At 44.4% G+C, this 20244-nt stretch overlaps 1 protein-coding gene across 1 annotated transcript in view; it reads left to right on the plus strand.

Moving 5' to 3' along the window:
• PCSK6 (proprotein convertase subtilisin/kexin type 6) overlaps nt 1-20244 on the plus strand; it is a 189611-nt gene that overhangs the window by 60489 nt on the left and 108878 nt on the right. The window contains 5 exon segments of the mRNA XM_037832888.1: nt 7396-7506; nt 8058-8201; nt 10017-10093; nt 12812-12830; nt 12832-12901. Of these exon segments, the coding sequence (XP_037688816.1) occupies nt 7396-7506; nt 8058-8201; nt 10017-10093; nt 12812-12830; nt 12832-12901 (421 nt within the window).

Here is a 20244-nt window from a genome sequence, read left to right on the forward strand (position 1 = left end):
TAAGTTAATTTGACTTCCCAGGAAGAAGTTGGAGAGGAGCATGCACAGACAAACTGCAGCTATTCATGTAATCTTGAGACGATTATGAACTCTTCTTCAGGACTAGAATTCTCTTCCCCAGAGCAAATAACTTTGTAGGATAAGTAAGCTGTGTGGTTAGCAGGAAACCATAACCAGAAAATGCATAAAAGGAAAAGGCTCAGAGTAAAGTGCCACCTTCACAACTGGACTTCAAAGATATCAAGATACTTTATATGGGTTTGTTAAGATACATGATTTGTGTTTGGGCTATAAGTGGCATTCAGCAAACCCTGCTGTCACCTAACACCGATTGTAGTTGGCCTCCCACTAATAGTTAACAGATGCCATCTAGTAATCACTCAGGCCCAATTGCATGTTCTACTCAAAAGGAGGTTTTTATAAAATCTATTTGTGCTTACAACATATTTATACTCTGAAACCTATTCATAGCACCATTCATTCATTCAAGAAACATTTCCTGAACTCCTCCTTGTTGCCGTGCATTGCCTGGCACACTGAAATACGTTGAGGAACAAAAACACAACCCCTGTCCATGCAGGGTGTACGGACCAGTGGGGTTGCAGAGCATAATCAAACCGACCTTCAGGAGGCATCCAGTAACAGATGGACACTGGCCAGTGCTGGAAGAGCAAGTTGCAAGATAAGCCCTTGACTGCTACTGAAGACACACCTAACTTTGCATTCATCCAGCATCAGTTTCCAGTTTCCTTGTTCATTAAGGGAGAGAATGATACTTTAGTCCAGCAGACTTCTGCTGAGCAAGCAGCTGCTACAGGGCAGGTCCTTCCCTAAGAGTCCTTTGCTAACGGTTCCTGAGAATGTCCCTCCCTTTAAAAGCTCTCCATCTGAGGCAAAAGTTGAGTTTCTAAGTAGATGATATCCACTTGGTGTATAAAGGCTCCTACGTGGGCATAAGAGCCCAGAAGGGGACCCGACCCCATCAGCTCCATGGATGTCAGAGACATTTTAAGGTGGTGAGCATAGGGAGGTGAATGGAGGTTGGCCCCAGGTTGGGATGGGGGTGTCTGGACAAAAGGCACCCAGCAGTGAAACCTTCCGGCCTGCGGGGGGGGGGTGCTGTAAGCAGCTTGGACCTGCTGGACAGTGTAGCTGTGAGGATAGGCTAGAGAGGCCTCAGGCCCCCTGGTGGGCCCTGTGGAGTGATGAGCCAGGCAGGGCAGTGGGGTGAGAGGGTCAGATATGCATCATGATTGGTGTTTGTGGCAATCACGTGGAGGCTGGAGGCAGGGACACCCCTTTAGGAGACTGTTCTGGTTTGCTAATGCTGCCATTGTGCAAAATACCAGCAATGGATTGGCTTTTATAAAGGGGGTTTATTTGGTTACAAAGTTACAGTCTTATGGTCATGCAAATGTCCAAACAAAGGCATCAGCAGTAGGGGACCTTCAATGGAGAAAGTCCACTGGCACCAAGAAAATCTCTGTTTGCTGGGAAAGCACATGGCTGGCGTCTGCTTGCTCCCATGTTATGTTTCAAAATGGCATTCAGCTTTCAATGGCCGTCTTCAAAATGTCTCTGTAAGCTGAAGCAGGTCCTTTTGTCGGTGAACTTTTTATAGGACTCCAGTGATTCAATTAACACCCACTCTAATTGATGGTGTGGACTTCTGGTCTCCAGAACTGAGCGAGGACAAACTTCTGTTTGTTTTAATCCACCTGTTTGTGTACTTTGTCATGGAAGCCCTAGGGAACTAAGGTTTAAGTCACAGCTTCAATCAGGTCTGAGGCTTAAAATGCTTGAGGATCTCCATGGAAATTATCCAGTGAAAGATCTCACCCACAGTTGGGTGGGTCACATCTCCATGGAAACACTCAATCAAAGGATTCCAACCTAATCAACACTAATAAGTCTGCCCCCACAAGATTGGAACAAAGAACGTGGCGTTTTGGGGGACATAATTCGTCCAAACTGGCACAGAGGCCATTGTGACTGTCCAGATATAAGGGGATGTGGGGCTGAACTGAGAGAGTGGCCACGGTGATAAATGGAGGGGACGGCAGGGACACCTTTAAAGATGATGTGAGACACTAGAGTTAGAGAGGATTCTAGCTTTGTTCCAACTTGGGGAACAGGTGGATATTAGTGCCACTGCATTAGAGAGGAAAGACAAGATGGTGGGTTTAGGGTGGCGGCAAGACTCATGGGAGCATCTTGAATTTGAGATGCCAGAGGGAAGAGGTGTGGTGCCCAGTGAAGGACTGGGGAGAGAGTAGCCAGGTTGAGAGCTAGGGGTAAGGCCTGCCTGTGGGTGGTGGTCCCAGCTGGAGCTGGCACCCAGTGGGTATATTGAGATGGCCATTCCAGTTTTTAAAATACTGGTTAAGCTCCTCTGCCTTGTGTCCCCTCCGGCACCTCTGCAGCCCCTCTTCTGGGGGCAGTGCCTTCCCATCATTAGCAACTAAAGGGGAACACTGAAAAAAACCGGGGCTTCCAGACTCCTGCTCTGGCAGAACAGCATCAGATCCTCAAGCATTTTAAGCCTCAGCCCTGATTGAAGCTGTGACTTAAACCTTAGTTCCCTAGGGCTTCCATGACAAAGTACACAAACAGGTGGATTAAAAAAACAGAAGTTTGTCCTCGCTCAGTTCTGGAGACCAGAAGTCCAAAGCAAGGTGTCGGCAGTGTGGCACTGTTTCCGAAGGTTCCAGGGGACCATCCTTCCTTGCCACCTCCAGCCTCTGGTGGTCCCAGCACTCCTTAGCTTGTGGCTGCCTCACTGCAGGCACTGCCTCAGCCTCCACATGGCCTTCTCTTCCGTGTCCCAAATCTCCCCCTGCCTTTCTTTTATAAAGATACTTTTCGTTGGATTTAGGGCCACCCAGATGATTTGGTTGATCTCATCTTGAGATCCTTAATTTGGTTACATCTGCAAAGACCATTTTTCCGAATAAGGTCACATTTGCAGCTTCCAGATGAACATATTTTTGGGGGTGCACCATTCACCCAACTGCAAAACCTAAGGAGAATGACATAGAATGAGCAGGGACTTTCTTGTCAGGACTGTTTTCCCATTCTTCAATCCAGTGATCTGAAGGCTCTGGGGATGTGAAAAATTCTCCTCTCCCTAAGAAGGTTGGGGACCCCCCATGAAAGTTCAACTCTTACTGCATGTGTTTTGCCACAAGTTTATTTCACTTTGCTTTGGGTTTCCTCATTCACGGGCTTACTTCGGTTTAGGACATGTCTTCCAAGTTAAATATCTCTCATCGTGAAGTTCAAAAGTGGATAAATGTGTACGATGCTCTTTTGGTGCATTTTTCACAACAAGAAAGTCTGAACATCACATACAGACATTCAAGGGATCTGATGAATGGACCATGATTGATGCTTCAATGTAAAGTGACATCCAAAGAAACTGCCAGAGAAGCACTGTGGCTACCCATTTGTACTAGCCCTTCAGGAGAGGAAGGAAATTTTGAATCCTACAAAGAATTTGTCATTGCTTTTTTGTGAGGTTAAATAGCCAAAGAGTATACAAGTGAATCCCGCCTTCCACCCTTCACTCTCGCGATCAACATCATCATCTCACTGTGTGCATTTGTTTGCAATTTCTCCAGAAGGATCAATTCTAGGAGTGACCCCTTCCTTGAAGATTATAAACTTGATTCCTTTGTCATAAAGAGTATCCCTGTTTCTGTGATGAAGAGCCTCTGTGAAGGATTGAATCATGTCTCTTGCAAAGACATATTCAGGTGATAACCCACGGTCCAGTGGATGAAAGCCTGATTGTAAACAGGGTCTTTGAAGATATTGTTAGTTAAGGTGAGGCCAAACCAGACAAGGGTGGGTGTTAATCCAATGTGATCAGGGTTCTTATAGCAGAAGAAATTTGGACAGAGTCAGGAGGAGGCAGATGGGGCAAGAGACAGCCATGTGATGGAGGCAGAGCTTGAGTTATGGATTACTGACAAGCCACCACCAGAACCCTACAGACTTCAGCCCTGCTGACACCTTGATGTTGGACCTCTGACCTCCAAAACTGTGAGACAATAAATGCCTCTTGTTTAAGCCGCCTTGTCTGTGCTGCTTTGTTACAGCAGCACCAGCAAACTCAGATGCCTTCTATGAGCCTGTATAAGGTACTCCTTTAGCATGGCAAGTGCTGATTGTGTTTGATGGGAGAGCTGCCGCTTCAGACTCCTGGCCTTGAGTTGTTGTCATACCTCTCACCTTCCCAGGGAGACCAGATGGCCACTGGGTTCCAACCTTGAGTGGCATTTGAAACCAGAACCAAGTTTTTTCGTGCTCGAGTTCCAGAGTCTAGTGCCAGCCCCCAGTAAGCCTTAGCACCCGAATAAATGGCCACAGCACCCCCACCATCCCCAGAAACCAGGGAAGGTAGAGCTAGGGATGGCTCTCTCTTGGCGATGGGCAGCAAGTGTGGAGCCAGAATATCCTTGTACTTCCTGGTGTCCACCTGGGGATGGATGAGAGGCGGACAGTGACTGGGGTCCCCAGGGTCACTGAGGAGAGGAAATGGGGAAGCAGGCTGGCTTCCTGCTCCAGGCACAGATGTTCAGAGCACGTGGCCACTGGCCAGGCTGGCCTCTGTGACTGTCTGGTTACCTGTGGTGAATTTCTGTAGCATCTGGGCCCAGAAGACCCGATGTCCTGCAAACATTTTGTTTTCAGTGTGCCTTGGTTGCTGTCAAAGACTTACAGTGGGCAACCCTGTCCCTGAGGCCACGCCAGAGAGGGAGCCCCCAGCTGCCGTGGGCCCAAGCATCATAACGTGTAATAACACTGGGTTCTACCCAGTGGCCAGGGACCAGGGGGCCTGCTCCTCCTTTTTGTTTTTTTTAATTTAATTCAGTTTTATTGAGATGTATTCACAAACCATACAGTCATCCATGGTGTACAATCAACTGTTCACAGTACCATCATATAGTTGTGCATGCATCACCCCAATCTATTTTTGGACATTTTCCTTACACCAGAAAGAATCAGAATAAGAATAAAAAATAAAAGTAAAAAAGAACACCCAAATCACCCCCCATCTCACCCTATTTTTCATTTAGTGTTTGTCCCTATTTTTCTACTCATCCATCCATACACTGGATAAAGGGAATGTGATCCACAAGGTTACCACAATCCCACTGTCACCCCTTGTAAGCTACATCTTCAGGAGTCAAGGCTATTGGGTTGGAGTTTGATAGTTTCAGGTATTTAATTTCAGCTATTCCAATACATTAAAACCTAAGAGGCGTTATCTATATAGTGCATAAGAATGTCCACCAGAGTGACCTCTCGACTCCATTTGAAATCTCTCAGCCACTGAACTTTGTTTTGTTTCATTTCGCATCCCCCTTTTGGTCAAGAAGATGTTCTCAATCCCACGATGCCAGGTCCAGAGTCATCCTCGGGAGTCATATCCTGTGTTGCCAGGGAGATTTACACCCCTGGGAGTCAGGTCCCACATAGTGGGGAGGGTAGTGAGATCACCTGCTGAGGTGGCTTCACTAGCCTGCTCTTCTTTTAACCGCTAGGGAACTCTTTCATGACTTCACAGAACCAATTTTGGGGGAGTCACTTGGGTTTGGAAGAGGAGAATTTGCCTCTTTCTCTGTGACTGGAAGTGCAGCCTGGTGAGCAATGCAAGCAGAAGGTTTTGGATATTATTGAGACAAGTTGTGAGCCCAGGGCCCAGCCTGGCAAGATGAATGGGGACTTTTCAGGGACCTTGGAGCACTTCGGTGATCTATGTACCACTCTAGTTTAAAATAGGATATTTACCAGATTACAAATAGTGTCTTAGATATTTTATACCTAGTCAAAGCTTTCTAGTTCAGGCACCAATATATGGTGAAGTTGGAAAATGCTGTCAGAGGGTGTTTTGAGCAAAATATCTCATTTCTAGTTCTATTTTCTTACAAGCATCTATCAGCGACAATTATAAATTATCTGGGACTTGGCTCTTTTCAGTGTCTAACCCACAATTGATTTTGAGCCTTTTGCAGTGTTTTCTAAGGGCTGTTTTATAGACGATCACATGGACCCTGACACTTTTTTCTAGGCATTTTGACCCATCAACCCAGGCTGGCTTTGAGGTCAGTCCCCACCTCCAAATGTGAGGCTGTGCATGGACGTTTTCTCGCATCACTGTGGGGAAGTTGAGGCTGAGAGAGGCCTGAAGGGACTTCCCTCCCTGCCTGCTGGGCCTCACAGGGTGCCTCACTGCAGGGGGCCCGGCCAGGGGTCTTCAGCCTGGACCCTACACCGCAGGGGTCTCCACCTCCACTCCTCCTCCTCCCTTTCCTCCCAGCTGTCCTCCGGCTCTGCAGGAGGACTCACGAGGTGGGGTTCCCACTGGCCTGCACATCCTGGGCCCATCCTGTCTGCCTCTTCCAGGCAGCCTGCCTGATTTGTCTACCTCCCCAGAGCTCACTCCACAGTCTTCCTCATCTGCTTGCTGGCGGCCTCCAACAAGAGTGCAAACTCCATGAGGGAGGTCTGGTCCTTTCCTCACCCCTGGCATCAGGAGGACCCCTGTATGGAGACTGAGCTCTTAAAAATGGAGAAGCTCTTCCAGCTTCAAAAGATGCACAGAGATGCTTAACCCCTGGGTGCCAGGCCCTGATTGTGCATATAATTCATGTATTCAGCCTTGTGACGACTCTATGGTCTTCCCCATTGTAGAGATGAAGAAACTGAGGCCTGGGGAGGGGTGGGGCTGGGATTCAAACCTGAGCAGCCTGGCTCCCTGCTGGTGAGTATCATTTTTACTGCCACTCAAACTTGTTTCCTTGATTGTGAAGGCAAATCATGCCTAGTAAGGAAATTTGTAAAATACTGAATATAATTTAAAAAATTTTTAATTACCAATCATATCACCACCAGGGAACTGGCTCTATTAATATATTGTGTCCCCCTTTCTGGATTTCTTTTTTACCATATTTCTGCTGACTGCCAAAAATTCCAACATGTGGATTACCGTCATTTAGTTATTCATTTTCTCACTGTAAAACATCTCACCTCCAACTTCCTGATAACCAGTTTGACCAAACAATTCCTTCCCTCTCTTCACTCATTCCCTTCCTTTACATAGATTTCCTTTTTCTCCAGGGCGTGGGTCACCAGTTTGTCAGCAACTTCACAAGGTCATCTTTTTTTTTCCTTTTAATAGAATGACTTCAGAATCTATCAGAGTGGTGTCCTTTCCCCTTCCACACAATGAAACAAGTTCTCATTTATGCTCACTTTGAAATGAAAATGCCCCTTTGGAACGTTCTATCCAGAGCATCTAATAAGGACAAGGATATTCATGAGAAGAAAACCTACCGCACCTACAGAGAGGTTTTAAACATAACTAGTATCTGCCTTACTTCTTGGCAGGTGAAGTGGCTCCAGCAACAAAAAGTGAAACGCAGGGTGAAGAGACAAGTCCGGAACGATCCGCACGCACTTTATTTCAACGACCCCATCTGGTCCAACATGTGGTACATGGTGAGTACCCAGGGGGCCCCTCCACCGGGGACGGGGGGCATTCGCAGGACCTTGTCTCTTAGGTGAGCTTGCAGGTAGAGAACGTCTCATTCCCCCACAAAAGCTGCATCCAGGCAGACACACTTCATCTCCTTTAAGGTTTACAGCATGCACTTTCTTATGAATGATTCCTGAAATTATGGGAAAGTCCTGGTACAAGCTCTTTGAGCAGGCAGGTGATTCGAGCAAGCTAACTGAATAGGACTAACTGAATTCTGAATCTGAGCTCCTTGGGCAAACCTTCCCTCCCCCACAGAGAGAGATGATTCTCTGGGAAAATGATAAACCAATTGCTGGATGCAGAAGAAGCAAATGGAGCCTCCCAATTTAAGGGGGAAGAAAGAGAATCTCTGCTATGTAAGGCATGAGAAACCATTTCCTCATTACTTACCTACAAGTGTGCAAACACCTGTCTGCTGTGTTTGCATGGTTGGTTCTTTCTGTGTAATGATTGCACCTGCAGCCTCCCTCTTGGGGGTGGCGGTGGGGCTCTGTGTCTTCTGTGCATGCAGCACTGCGGTGACAAGAACAGTCGCTGCCGATCGGAAATGAACGTCCAGGCGGCGTGGAAGAGGGGCTACACGGGAAAAAACGTGGTGGTCACCATCCTCGATGATGGCATCGAAAGGAATCACCCCGACCTGGCCCCGAATTATGTAAGTCAAGCCTGGGGACTCACGTGCAGAGAGAGTCACCCATGCAGCAATGAAGTGCATACAAATGAAAGAACAATAAGGTGCCATTTCCCCCTTGTCAAATTAGCCAATGAGGGAAACGGTGCTGGGGAGAGGTGGTGAGGCAAATGCTCTTACCCCATGCTGTGCCAGGGAGAAGGATTTTGCTGGGGGTTGGTCCACATGTTTCTAAGAAGGGAACCTAAGGAACGATCCTTGGTAAAGGAAGAAACCATGTGCATAGGGACGGTTGTATATGAATATTAATTGCATGAAAAATTACAAGGTTAAAGGTCTTGACTCTGGACCCAGACTGCCTGGCTTCTCATCCTGGCTCTGCTACTTATTGGCTCCGTGACCTTGGGCAAGTTGCTTAACTTCTCTGTGCTTCACTGTCATTGTCTGTAAAATAGGGTTAATTGAAGAACTCCTGTCTCATAGAGTTATCATGATGATTAAATGAGTTAATAAATGTAAAGGACATAGCAAAGTGACATATTAAATATTATAGGGAACTTGGGTGTCTACCAGTGGTTAAATAAACCCTATCAGTTTACTTAATCTATTTAATAGACAATCATACAGTTTTTGCTACTAGAATGGCTACTGTTAAAAAAAATTGAAAATAAGTGTTGGGGAGGATATAGAGACATCGGAACACTCATTCAAATTTGGTGGGAGTGTAAAATGGTGCAGCCACTGTGGAAAACAGTTTGGCATTTCCTCAGAAAGTTAAACATAGAATTTCCATATGACCCAGCAATCCCACTTCTAGGTATATACCCAAAAGAATTGAAGGCAGGGACTTGATAGATATTTGCACACCGATATTCGTAGTGGCATTAGTCACAATTGCTAAGAGATGGAAACAATCCAAATGTCCAACAGATGAGTAGATAAACAAAATGTGGTATGGACATAAAATGGAATATTATTCAGCTGTCAAAAGTGTGAAGTCCTGATACAGGTGACAACATGGATAAACCTTGAGGACATCATGTTGAGTGAAATAAGCCAGAAACAAAAGGACAAAATTGTATGATCTCAATTATATGAAAAAATTAGAACGTGCAAATTCATAGAGTTAGAAAGTAGAATACATGTGACGAGGGGCCGGGTTTGGGTTGGGAAGGGGGAATTAATGCCTAATTGGTACAGGGTTTCTGTTTGGGTTGATGGAAAAGTTTTGGTAATGCATAGTGGTGATGGTGGCACAATATTTTGCATGTAATTAACAGCACTGAATCATATATTTGTAAGTGGTTAAAATGGGAAATTTTAGGTTATATCTATATTACCAGAATAAATTTTTCAAAAAAACCATAGAGCTATGCAACACAGTGAACCCTAATGTAAACAATGGACTACAATTAATATTAGAATTTTAATAATATTGTTTCATCAGTTGTAACAAAAGTACCCCAGTAATGCAAAATATTAATAATAGGGAAAACTGTATGGCAGGGATTAGATATACGGAAGCTCTGTACTTACTGCCTGATTTTTCTGTAAACCTACAACTTCTCTAAAAAAAAAACAAAACAAAAAAGTGACAGTTTGGAAAACTGTTAGCAACACAGGGGAGCTTTTAGGATATGTTTTAAAAAGAGGTTACAAAATTATATGACTACTATGATTGCAAGTATGTAAACAAAAAACACATTAAAAATATAAGAAGATTGTTATGGGTTTGTTTTTCTCTATTTACCAAGAGAGGTGTTAAAAGAACTTGAAATCAGGCTGTACTGTAATATGCTGTTGCCATTTGTCTTCCCTCACTGAGCTGTAATTTCTTAGGATTCCTACGCCAGCTATGATGTCAATGGAAATGACTTTGACCCATCTCCACGCTATGATGCCAGCAATGAAAACAAGTATGTCGCTTTGTCTCCTCTTTTCTTCTCTTTTTTCATCTCTCCCTGCAGACTCAGTTCTGGGTCTTCACACAAAAGTGACGTGAGAAAGTTGATCAGGTTGTGTAGGCGTCGTCCTGGCTACCCTGGGAGGTGTCCAGGCCCGGGAACCCCACCTTGCAGGGCTCGGCAGGTGTGAGGCAGCTTCCATCCGCTTACCTCTCCTTCAGGGACACCCCCTCAGCTGGTCACCCCAAAATGAGTGTTTTCCAAGCATCGTCTCTGTTTCCAACCGTGTTGGACTATTTTAAGACTGTAACCCTTAAATCTGGTGATCTCCATGCCCGGCTGCTTTAGGACAGCAGTTTGGCTTCTTGGAGTGTGTAGGTGTCACACCTGAGCTCTGGCTCTGTGGAAATTATGAGCAAGGTGAAAAGCTTGTGCAGCTGAGGTTGGATAAGTATGGACTCACATCCCAGCTCTGCCATTTACGGCCTGCTTGGTTTTGTGCAGGTTGCTCAACTGCATGGCGTCCCCTGGTCCCAATCTTGGAGATTTGTTGTGGAGATAGTCCCTCCTACCCTCAGGGTTGTTGAGGGGAACAAGCGAGATGACCTGTCAGGAACACACCTGTGCCGTGCATGACACACATACTTCATTAGGACACTGCAACCCTGTGCTCGGAGCTTGGTTTCCCAAATCCCAGCCCTGTGAGCTCAAACTTAGCTGCGCCCTGCTTGTCTTTTCTCAGACAGCCTTCTCATACCCTGCGCTCATGCTGTTCTTTCCAAAATTTCTATAGGAACAGCACAAAATCCCTTTCTTTCTTCCCCATGGTGACACGGTGCTTGCCACGGTGTTTTCTCCGCCTGTACCATTCTTGTTTCCATTTGACTTGATTCTGACGTCTAAATACCAGTGCCCCAATGGTGCTGGGCAGGGAGGCTGACTGTGTCCCGTGAAACAGATTACAGGGCTTTCCTGATCCCCTCAGGGACACCAGCTTCCCCGCCTCACATCCCAAGGTGCCCCTCCAGCTCAGCAGTGTGGACATCCATGGTGAAGGGCCTTCACTGTCTGGCCGCATGTCCAGGGGGCAGGGAGGGAATCTTCCAGATCTTACGCACTGACCCCTGAAGGACGGCAGAGTCCCGGTGACAGGTGCTCAGCTGGTGAATCTCTTCTCAGCCCTGGCATTGCGCTCCACAAGTTCCAGGGAACCATGGTGGCTCTTTCTGAGGGCTAGCACGCAGACCCGTGACTGTTTTTAAAGGCCGTTTTAAATTTGAATCGATGATACTAAGCGCCTGTGGACTCTTCTCAGTGATGTGCTGTTTAAAGCTGCCTGTATTTTGGCCTCTGCCAGAGAAGTGGGCTCCAGTGCAGCAAGTTGGGAAAGGGGTCATGCCTGAGAAAAGCAGTTCATTTTTCTGGTCATTTCTTCCTAGTATTGCTGAGTATTCAGTGCAATCACTTTCTTCCTCACCTCCTGGTTAAACGGCCTGGACCTGCTAGGAGGGTTGTCCCCAGGTGTTCCGGTTTGCTAATGCTGCTGCTATGCAAAATACCAGAATGGATTGGCTTTTATAAGGGGGTTTATTTGGTTACAAAGGTACAGTCTTAAGGCAATAAAGTGTCCAAGCTAAGGCATCAACAATAGGGTACCTTCACAGAAGAATGGCCAATGGTGTCTGGAACACCTCTGTTGTCTGGGAAGGCACCTGGCTGGCATCTTCTTCCTTTGCTCCCAGGGGGGTTTCAAAATGACTTCCTCCCAGGACATTCTCTCTAGGCATCTCGTGGTAGTCTCTTAGTTCTCCCAGGCAAAACTCCTGCAGTAGCAAAAGTCTACTTTCAATGGCCGTCTTCAAAAATGTTTCTCTGGCTGCAGCAGCTCACCAAAAGTCACTCTCAGTTGTTCTCCAAAATGTCACTCCTAACAGGCTCTGAGGTCCTTCCTGTTTGTGAACTCTTTTATATGACTCCAGTGATTTAATTAATAACCCACCATAAATGGGCGAGGTAACACCTCCATGGGAATTATCCAATCAAATGTTTCCTCACAGTTGATTGAGTCACATCTCCATGGAATCACTCAATTAAAGGATTCCAACATAATCAACACTAATACATCTGCCCCCACAAGGTTGCATTAAAGACCATGGCATTTTGGGGGACATAATGCATCCAAACTGGCATACCAGGTGAACGGGGGGGTGTGGGTACACAGGGCAAGACATAAACACTCCTTGTCCGTTCTGGCTGTCCATGGTGACTCAGACCTTTACGATGCTCGTGGACTAGCCGAGACGCAGGGCTGGGGTATCACAGCCTCTGCCATCCACAACAACAGTGACCAACAATGGCTGCAGTGGAAGGGAGCATGGGGCCTGGCCACTTGGAGCAGGAACCCACTGAACTCCAACTTGGGAGTCAGGAAGACTTCCCAGAAGAGACAGCCCTGAGCCAGCACTTGTCTGGAGGGTGGCAGGAAGGCTTTGCCAGTCGCAAAGCTGAGGCCAGCGTGTGACTGCCAGCCCACCCTGTGTGTGCAGAGGCTGCTGGGGTGCTCCCTGTAAGCCGGCTGTCGGAGGAGGGGAGATGATGAGAGGGGATGCAGAAAGTGAACTCGGAATATCAATCCTGGGTTCCGGGAAACCAGTCTTATTGCAGGAGAACCGAGCTGCACACTGAATCCATCGAAGGTTGCTGATTCCTTTTATTCCCCTTTGCTTTCAGACACGGCACTCGTTGTGCAGGGAGAAGTCGCTGCGTCAGCAAACAACTCCTACTGCATCGTGGGCATAGCATACAATGCAAAAATAGGAGGTAAGAGCCAGAGTCAGCAGCCTGGGCACTGAGGGGCTGGGGAGGGTGCCGAGAGCTTCCCTTTCTGGGTGCTGCAGCAGCACCCGCCACCCTTTTTTCCCTTGGCAGTTCAGAGCCCTGGGCCTGAAGCAGCGGCTGCCACTGTCCCACAGCCCAGGACAGAGTGATTGGGGCCTTGAGGCAGAGGAACTGTGCACTTTTTTTGCCAGAAAAGCCATCTCAGATTCTATCAGAAAGGCCCTCTTGTTCTCTTCTCTGGTCCTGCTGATCCAGCTGGTTTACATGCTGCTGCCCACCGGGCCACCTCTAAATGCTCATGTTCCTTCAGTGACCCCATATTCGTGCCCAGCCAGAGTCGACAGTCTTCTCTTTAGGCCCTTTCTTCCACTCGAGCCTGCTTGCCTGCTTCTCCCACCCCTGACCCTCAGCTTTAGCCAGTGGACATTTGACATAGTGTCCTCAGATAATCCTGGTCATCCCTATTCAAGCCGGGCTTGTGGCATTCTCATACCCCCAAGTCACCTCCTCTCATCTCTACTTAGCTCAGTCCCCCCCCCCCACCCCGTGATTTGTGGCCAACTCAAACCCTTTATGCAACATGATGGCCACCCTGAATCCAGCCACCTTTCCCCAGCTTGTTTGCCAAGGGGCTCAGCTGTTTTGGGCATGTCAGAGATGATTGTCCCTTTGAATAGCAGAATCTGGCCCAGGTGTCTCTGGCTTGGTTATTTAGCTTTCCACATTTGGACGTCAGGCTTCCCTTGCTGGGGTGGGCCTGGTAATGAAAGAGCACCTGCCCCACTTCTTTCTGTTCACTCAGCCTGGCAGTCTAGAATATTCTGAAGGATATTAGGCTCACAGCACTGAGCTGGAAGCCGGGCAGGTGGGGGCAGAGGAGGAGGGATGCCCTGAGCACAACCCTTGGCATTGGGTGGTCCATCGACAGCCAGGTAGCTTCAAGAGGCTGCCACCTCACCTGGGTTTCGGTGTGGCCTCTTGTCTTGAGGGTGTGGATGCCTTCACTCGGATGGCTGTGCTGGGAGCCACCTTCTCCAGGTACTGCCTTTCCAGCTGTTTACCTTTGCAGGGGTGGCTGCAGCACCCACTCAGCTCCTCTTAGGAGCAGCGCGAGGTGGGGAGGTTGGGTCAGGGGTTCCCTGGATCACCCAGTCCTTGGGGAATTTCTTGAGTTTTGAAAAGAGGTTCCCCCACTTTTCTTTAGTTACAACTTTCTGACTATCCCTGGAAATCACTGGAAATCTTTGAAGTGCCTCAGATTGGTCATTATATGAGAGAATTAGCCTCCAAGCGTGCAATCAGCAAAATGAATCTGGAGATTACATCCACTGTCCTCACTCCTGTATGGGTGGTTCTTTTGCCTGGAGATGTGTGAGTTCTCTCTGGGGCCTTTTATGAAGAGTGAAGACTGCTGGAAAGTCATCCCAGCAGCTGTAGAATCAGCAGCCCGTGTCTATGGGTCCTTGGACAGACAGCTTACATAACCTTTCTGAACCTGCAGGGGAAAGTGGTAATTGTGTAGCTGCCACCCCACGTGTTATAAGGATGATGTAAAATACCATGTGGGGAAGCATCAGCTCTGGGCTAAGTGTGTAAAGAGCTGCTGAGCTCTTTGCTTCCTGCAGAAATTCTCAGAGTAAAAGCAACTTGTGTTGCTTTGAGTCAGGGAGCAGGCCCCACCTTGGGAGGTGTTTGAGTCTTGCTTCTCAAATGCTGGATGGGCAGCATCGCCCTTGGGAACCACTGGAAATGCAGAGCCCTAGCCTCCACCCCAGACCTACTGAATCAGAATCTGTATTATAACAAGATTCCCAGAGGATTTGCCAGCAAATGAGTTTGAGAAGTACAGGTTTAGAGCACTCTCTGAAGTCACGCAGGTAGGTAACACCTACATCATGGATTCTGATGAGAGTCAGTGGAAGTGACCTACCCACAGAACCTTCCGGAGAAGGTATACCATAAATATGGTTATCATTAGATGACTCTATACTCACTGTAAAATCTTATACCTATGCTTCCCAAATTCTGCAGAGAGTTCCTTACTTCCAGGGTTTGGCCACAGGAATATTTTTAATTGATGCATTTAATATTTTTGAGCATATATTACACAGATAACACTGTGTTGTTCACTGAGGGGGATGGAAGTAAAGAGATGACAGCATAGCCCGGGGCTTCCAGGAGCTCAGTCTTTGGGATAAGCAATACCAACATGGAACACAGTACGGGACCAAGTACTGAAATGAAAGAGGCAGACAGGAAGCCCCCATGAGTGGCAGGACAGACACTCAGTGAGGACAGAAGCATGATGGCACAGCATGAGTTTAACATGGGAGGATTTGGCTAGGTGGGTGAAGTGCTGAAGAAACATGGAAAACAGCAAGGATCCCAGGAGTGAGCATGGCACATAGAGAGAGAAGACATGGGGTGTTACTGGGCCATTGAAAGGCAGGTGAGGGGTTGAGGCTGGAGTTGACCCCACAGAACTTGTGACATAGCTTCAGCCTCTCTAAGCAGGATCCACCCCTGCTTTCCTCCTGCCACTCCCCTCCAAACCCACCCCTGGATGAAGCAACCTTTGGGAACTCCTAACATAGTCTCCCTTCACAAGTGTGTTGGCAACACAGCAGAGACTTTCTCTGAGATGCTCCTGGAGCTGACTGTGAAATTATACCTATTGGTAGTAATTTTTTCCGGCATTGCTCAAGAGATTACAGTGCACATCCTAACCTATCCCAGTCTATCTAAAATTCATATTATACTATCTTATGTATACCAGACGAGCCTACAACAAATTATTTGTTTACTCTCACTTTCATCCTTTGCGCTGTTGTTTTTAAAATACTTTACTGCCTATGTTTTAAACCCTCAGTGCATTGTTATAATTCTTGTTTTAAACAGTCAGTTGACTTTAAAATACTTGTGAGAAGAAATATTTTATACTGACCACTCCCAGTGCTCATCCTTGCTTTCTCTAGTTTCAGATTTTCATCCGGTTTCAATGTTCTTCAGCCTGAAGAACTTCCTTTCATATCCTTGAAATACCAGTATGCTAGTGAGAAATTCCCTCAGCTTTTCTCTGAAAATGCCTTTATTTCATTTTTGTTTTTGTAAGAAATTTTGCTGAACATAGATTTCCAGCTTCACATGTTTTTCTCTCAGTACTTTAAAGATGTTATTCCATCGTTGGCTGACAACCATTGTTTCTCATAAGAAGTTAGTTGTCATCCTTGTTGTTGCCCTTTATGTAATGTGGTTTGCTTTCTCTTGCTGCTTTTATAATGTTTTTTCTATCTGTGCTTTGTAGAAGTTTGACTACAATGCTCTTAGGTATAATTTTCTTTGCATTTATCCTGTTTGGGGTCTGTGGTGATTCCTAGTGTCTTGTTCCTAGGGTTTTTCTTGTTTTGCTTATCTTTTTGGTCTGAATCAAATTTGAAAATATTTTTGGCAGTATTTCATCAAAAATTTTCTCAACCCTGTTTTTTTCTCTCCTCTCTTTGGGTACCATATATGGTTATCTTCGACTGCTTGATACCCGTCACAGGTTTTTGAGTCTCTGTCCATTTTTCAAAATCCTTTTTTCTGTCCACTTCAGCTTGGATGATTTCTATTACACTGCTTTCAAACTTACTAATCCTTCCTTTTGTTGTGTCCAATTTATTGTTAATCCCAATCAACAAAATGTTTTTATTTCAGATATTGTATTTTTCTATGCTGTGGTTTCCATTTGGCTTCTTTTTACTGTTTCCAGATCTCCCTGCATTTCCCCATCTCTCTGTTGATTGTTACTATCTTTTATTTTATAGTCTAACATATTTACAATAGTTACTTTAAAATCCTTTTGTACTAATTCCAATATCTAGGGCATTTGTGGATCTGTTTCTAATGACTTGTTTTTCTCCTTCAATGGGTCACTTATTCCTCTTTCTTTGCACATGTCTAGTTATTTTTATTGTATGCTTGAGATTATTATGCTACATTGTAGTACTGGAATCTGCTATCTTCATCTGAATACTGTTGAGTTTTGTTCTAACAGGAAATTAAATGTGAACTTATGGAAGCTTAATTCTTCATTTTGTTATGGTTGATCTATTTCAAACTTTCCCTTGGCCTTAGAGGAAATCCCTTAGTCCAGGCACACAGCCTTTACTCCTACACTGTGACCCTTCTGATTTTTCAATGGTAAGCCTGAAATGTTTACCAAGGCCTCTACTTTGGTGAGACTTGAACTCCAAACTGACTTCCTGCATAGTAACTGAAATATCTGCTCAATTAATTTTGCCTTCCACATATGGTTTCCTCCTGGAATTTTTGGAATCTTACTTACCGTTATATAGTTCAGGGGTCAGCTGTCTTTGAGGAGAATGTGTGTGTCCTTCTCTGTAGCTCCCTTCTTTCTAAGATTTCCCCACTCAATTTCTAGCTGCTCTGGCAGTCCCAAACTTTATTTTATGACTCCTCAGGACAGTACAACTGCAGTTTCTGCTTGAGTTCTAGCCTCTCTGCACCAAAACAGAAATGCAGAGTTAACTCAAAGGAAAAGTCACATAAACTTCGATCATACTTAGTTTGGTTCTCCCAAGAATCAAATCTCCTGCCTGCTTCTCTGCCTTCTTCTGGTTGCTCTCCAATGCCCCTAAAGAGTTGGTTTTTTTAAAAATATTTGTCCAGAGTTTATTTTCTTTAGAAGAGTTAGTCTGATATAAGCTACTCTGCCATTGTTAGAGCTAAAACTTGGGTATATATTTCTTTACTAAATACAGGGTGTATTCATTATCTAATGCTGCATGACAGTTACTCAAAAATGTAGCTGCTTAAAGCAACAGACATTTGTCATGTAACACAGATAGCAGCTTAGCTGGGTGGGAGTCATTTGTGAGGTTGGCCACAGCTGCAGACTGAAGGCTTGTCTCAGGTTGGAGGATCCACTTCTTAGAGTCTCTCTTACACGGCTGTTGGCTGGTATCCTCAGTTCCTTGCTGGCTATTAGCAGGAAGCCTCAATTCCTCACCATGTGGACCTCTCTGTAGCATTGCTTTAGTGTCCCAACAACATGGCAGCTAGCTTCCCCCATTGCATGCAATTCAAGAGAGAGAGCAAGGTGGAAGCACAATGTCTTTTATGACCTAGTACTGAAAGTCACACACCTTCACTTCCTCCATCCTCTATTTGTTAGAAGTGGGTCATTGAGTCTAGTATACCCTCAAGGGGAGGGAAAGCAGGCTGCACCTTTTGAAGGGAGAAGTGTCAGAGAATTTGTGGACATAGTTTAAAATCTCCACAGATGGGCTTTTGAAAATTTGATTACATATTCATATAAATGGAGTGATTTTTTCTACTGACTTTCTTTGTAAAGTTGCACGTTTCTTATACATTTTATCACATAAAAATAATTAAATGAAAGAATTAGTGGAACCGTCCAAATTATGTCTTTAAAATAATCTTATTGCTAGAATATTACTAATAATTTCAGGTAATTCCAAAGTATATTTAATGTTTTTCAAGTTACAGAAAAGTAAAGAGAAAAAGGTAAAATAAAATCCCTGTGAAAATAAGAATAACCAGGTATCCATTTGTACTGTCTTATATAATCTCCACCAAACACTATGAGATAGATGCCATTATTATTCCCATTTTACAGATAAGAGCCAGAAAGGTTAAGTAACTTGTGCAAGAGCAAACCAAAGCTGACTCTAGATCTAGTAGCTCTTAACCTCTACTCTTTAACAGACCTCTTTAAACCATATATACAGATGGGTGGAAAGATGGTTGGATGGGTGGATGGATGGATATTATTTCATTAACATGGATCATACTATACTTGTTTTTAGTAAAATGTATTTAAATTAAATTTTTTGTAAACTTAATACAAGAGAAAGAAACGAAGTAAAAATGGAATAATTGCTGAACTCTAGATTTAATTTTATGTTTAATTTTATTTGTTTAATGTTACTTTTATGCTTAACTCACTTAATTTATGTTTAATTTTATGTGAATTTAACCAAAGAAAAAGAAACTAAATTGAAATGAAGGAATTGCTGAACTTCAGTTAAAGATTTCATTACCATGAGATATTTTCTCAAATAACCCTATGAAGTTATAAAAAGAAACAAGATTATGAAAATCAACAAGAGGCCAGAATTACTGTTCTGGCTTTTTTAAATTATATTTTCCATATTAAGTAATTAGCACTTTCGTTTCTTCTCACATCTACCCCCATGTCACAATTTTAATTTAATTTTTTGTGTTTGTTTTTTTCCAAATTGTCAGTGTTCAACGTTAGCATTTACTTCTGTCACTATAATTTCACAGTTGTCTAGTCTTGGTTCTATATTTAAAGGAAGTATATACGTTCATGCCATCACTTTCAGCACAGCTTTTCCATTCCTGAGTATTCATTTTGATTCATTTCCTAATTCACTGGATTTCATCACAGAGTAGTTTTTTCAAGAAGGGCTAGCAGGTGCTGTATTTCCTGAGTTCTTTTATCTTTAAGAATGTCTGAAGATTGCCTGAACAACTGAATTACATCTGTGTGGAACAGAATATTCTTGGGTCACACTCTTTTTCCCCATAGAACTTAGAACTCTGGATTCAGTTTTGCTTGGAAAAATTTGAAGCCAGTTTGATTTCTTACCCTTGTAGGTGACTTGATTTTTTGGCTTGGTTTCAATTCTTCTTTTATGTTTGAGGACCCATACTTCTCCTAGGCCACCTCTGGGTGAGCATTATTCTATAGCAGTTTTTCTGGGACTCATATACCTGAAAAATTTCAGGTTTTTTTTTTTTTTTTAATTTCAGGAAATTTTTCTTTTGCTACAGATTTGAATACTTTTGGTTCCATATGCTGAGTTCTGTTTTTCGTGTGCACCATTTATACATATATTGAATTTCTATTGCTTCTGATGATATAATTGTCTCTAATCATATATAACTTTTTGTATCTTTTCCATTTTATTTTTCTTGATTTTTTTCTCAAGCCTGTCCTCTGTATCTCTGTTTCCTGTGTGTCTTTTTTTTCCCTAGAGAAAACTCTAATGTGGCTTTTATTTCTAAAATGGCTTTTTTTCTTCTTCCATTTATTTCCTGAGACTAACACACTTTTGGTGTTAGTTACTTTGGGGTTAGTCCTTTCACTTTCTTTTGCCTTAGCATCTTTTTATTGAACCTTCATATCTCTTTGAACTCTTGCTTCAGAGAAAAATGATATTTTCCTTAAATTTTGGATATTTTAGAGAAATGTTTGTTTTGTCCTTTGTATCATTGTCTTCCACCTGTTATGTTCCTTTTTCCTTTTCTCTTGCACTATTGCTGCAGAGGTGCCA

This window comes from Choloepus didactylus, chromosome 4, assembly GCF_015220235.1.
Source record: "Choloepus didactylus isolate mChoDid1 chromosome 4, mChoDid1.pri, whole genome shotgun sequence".
In the NCBI taxonomy this organism is placed as follows: Eukaryota; Metazoa; Chordata; class Mammalia; order Pilosa; family Megalonychidae; genus Choloepus; species Choloepus didactylus.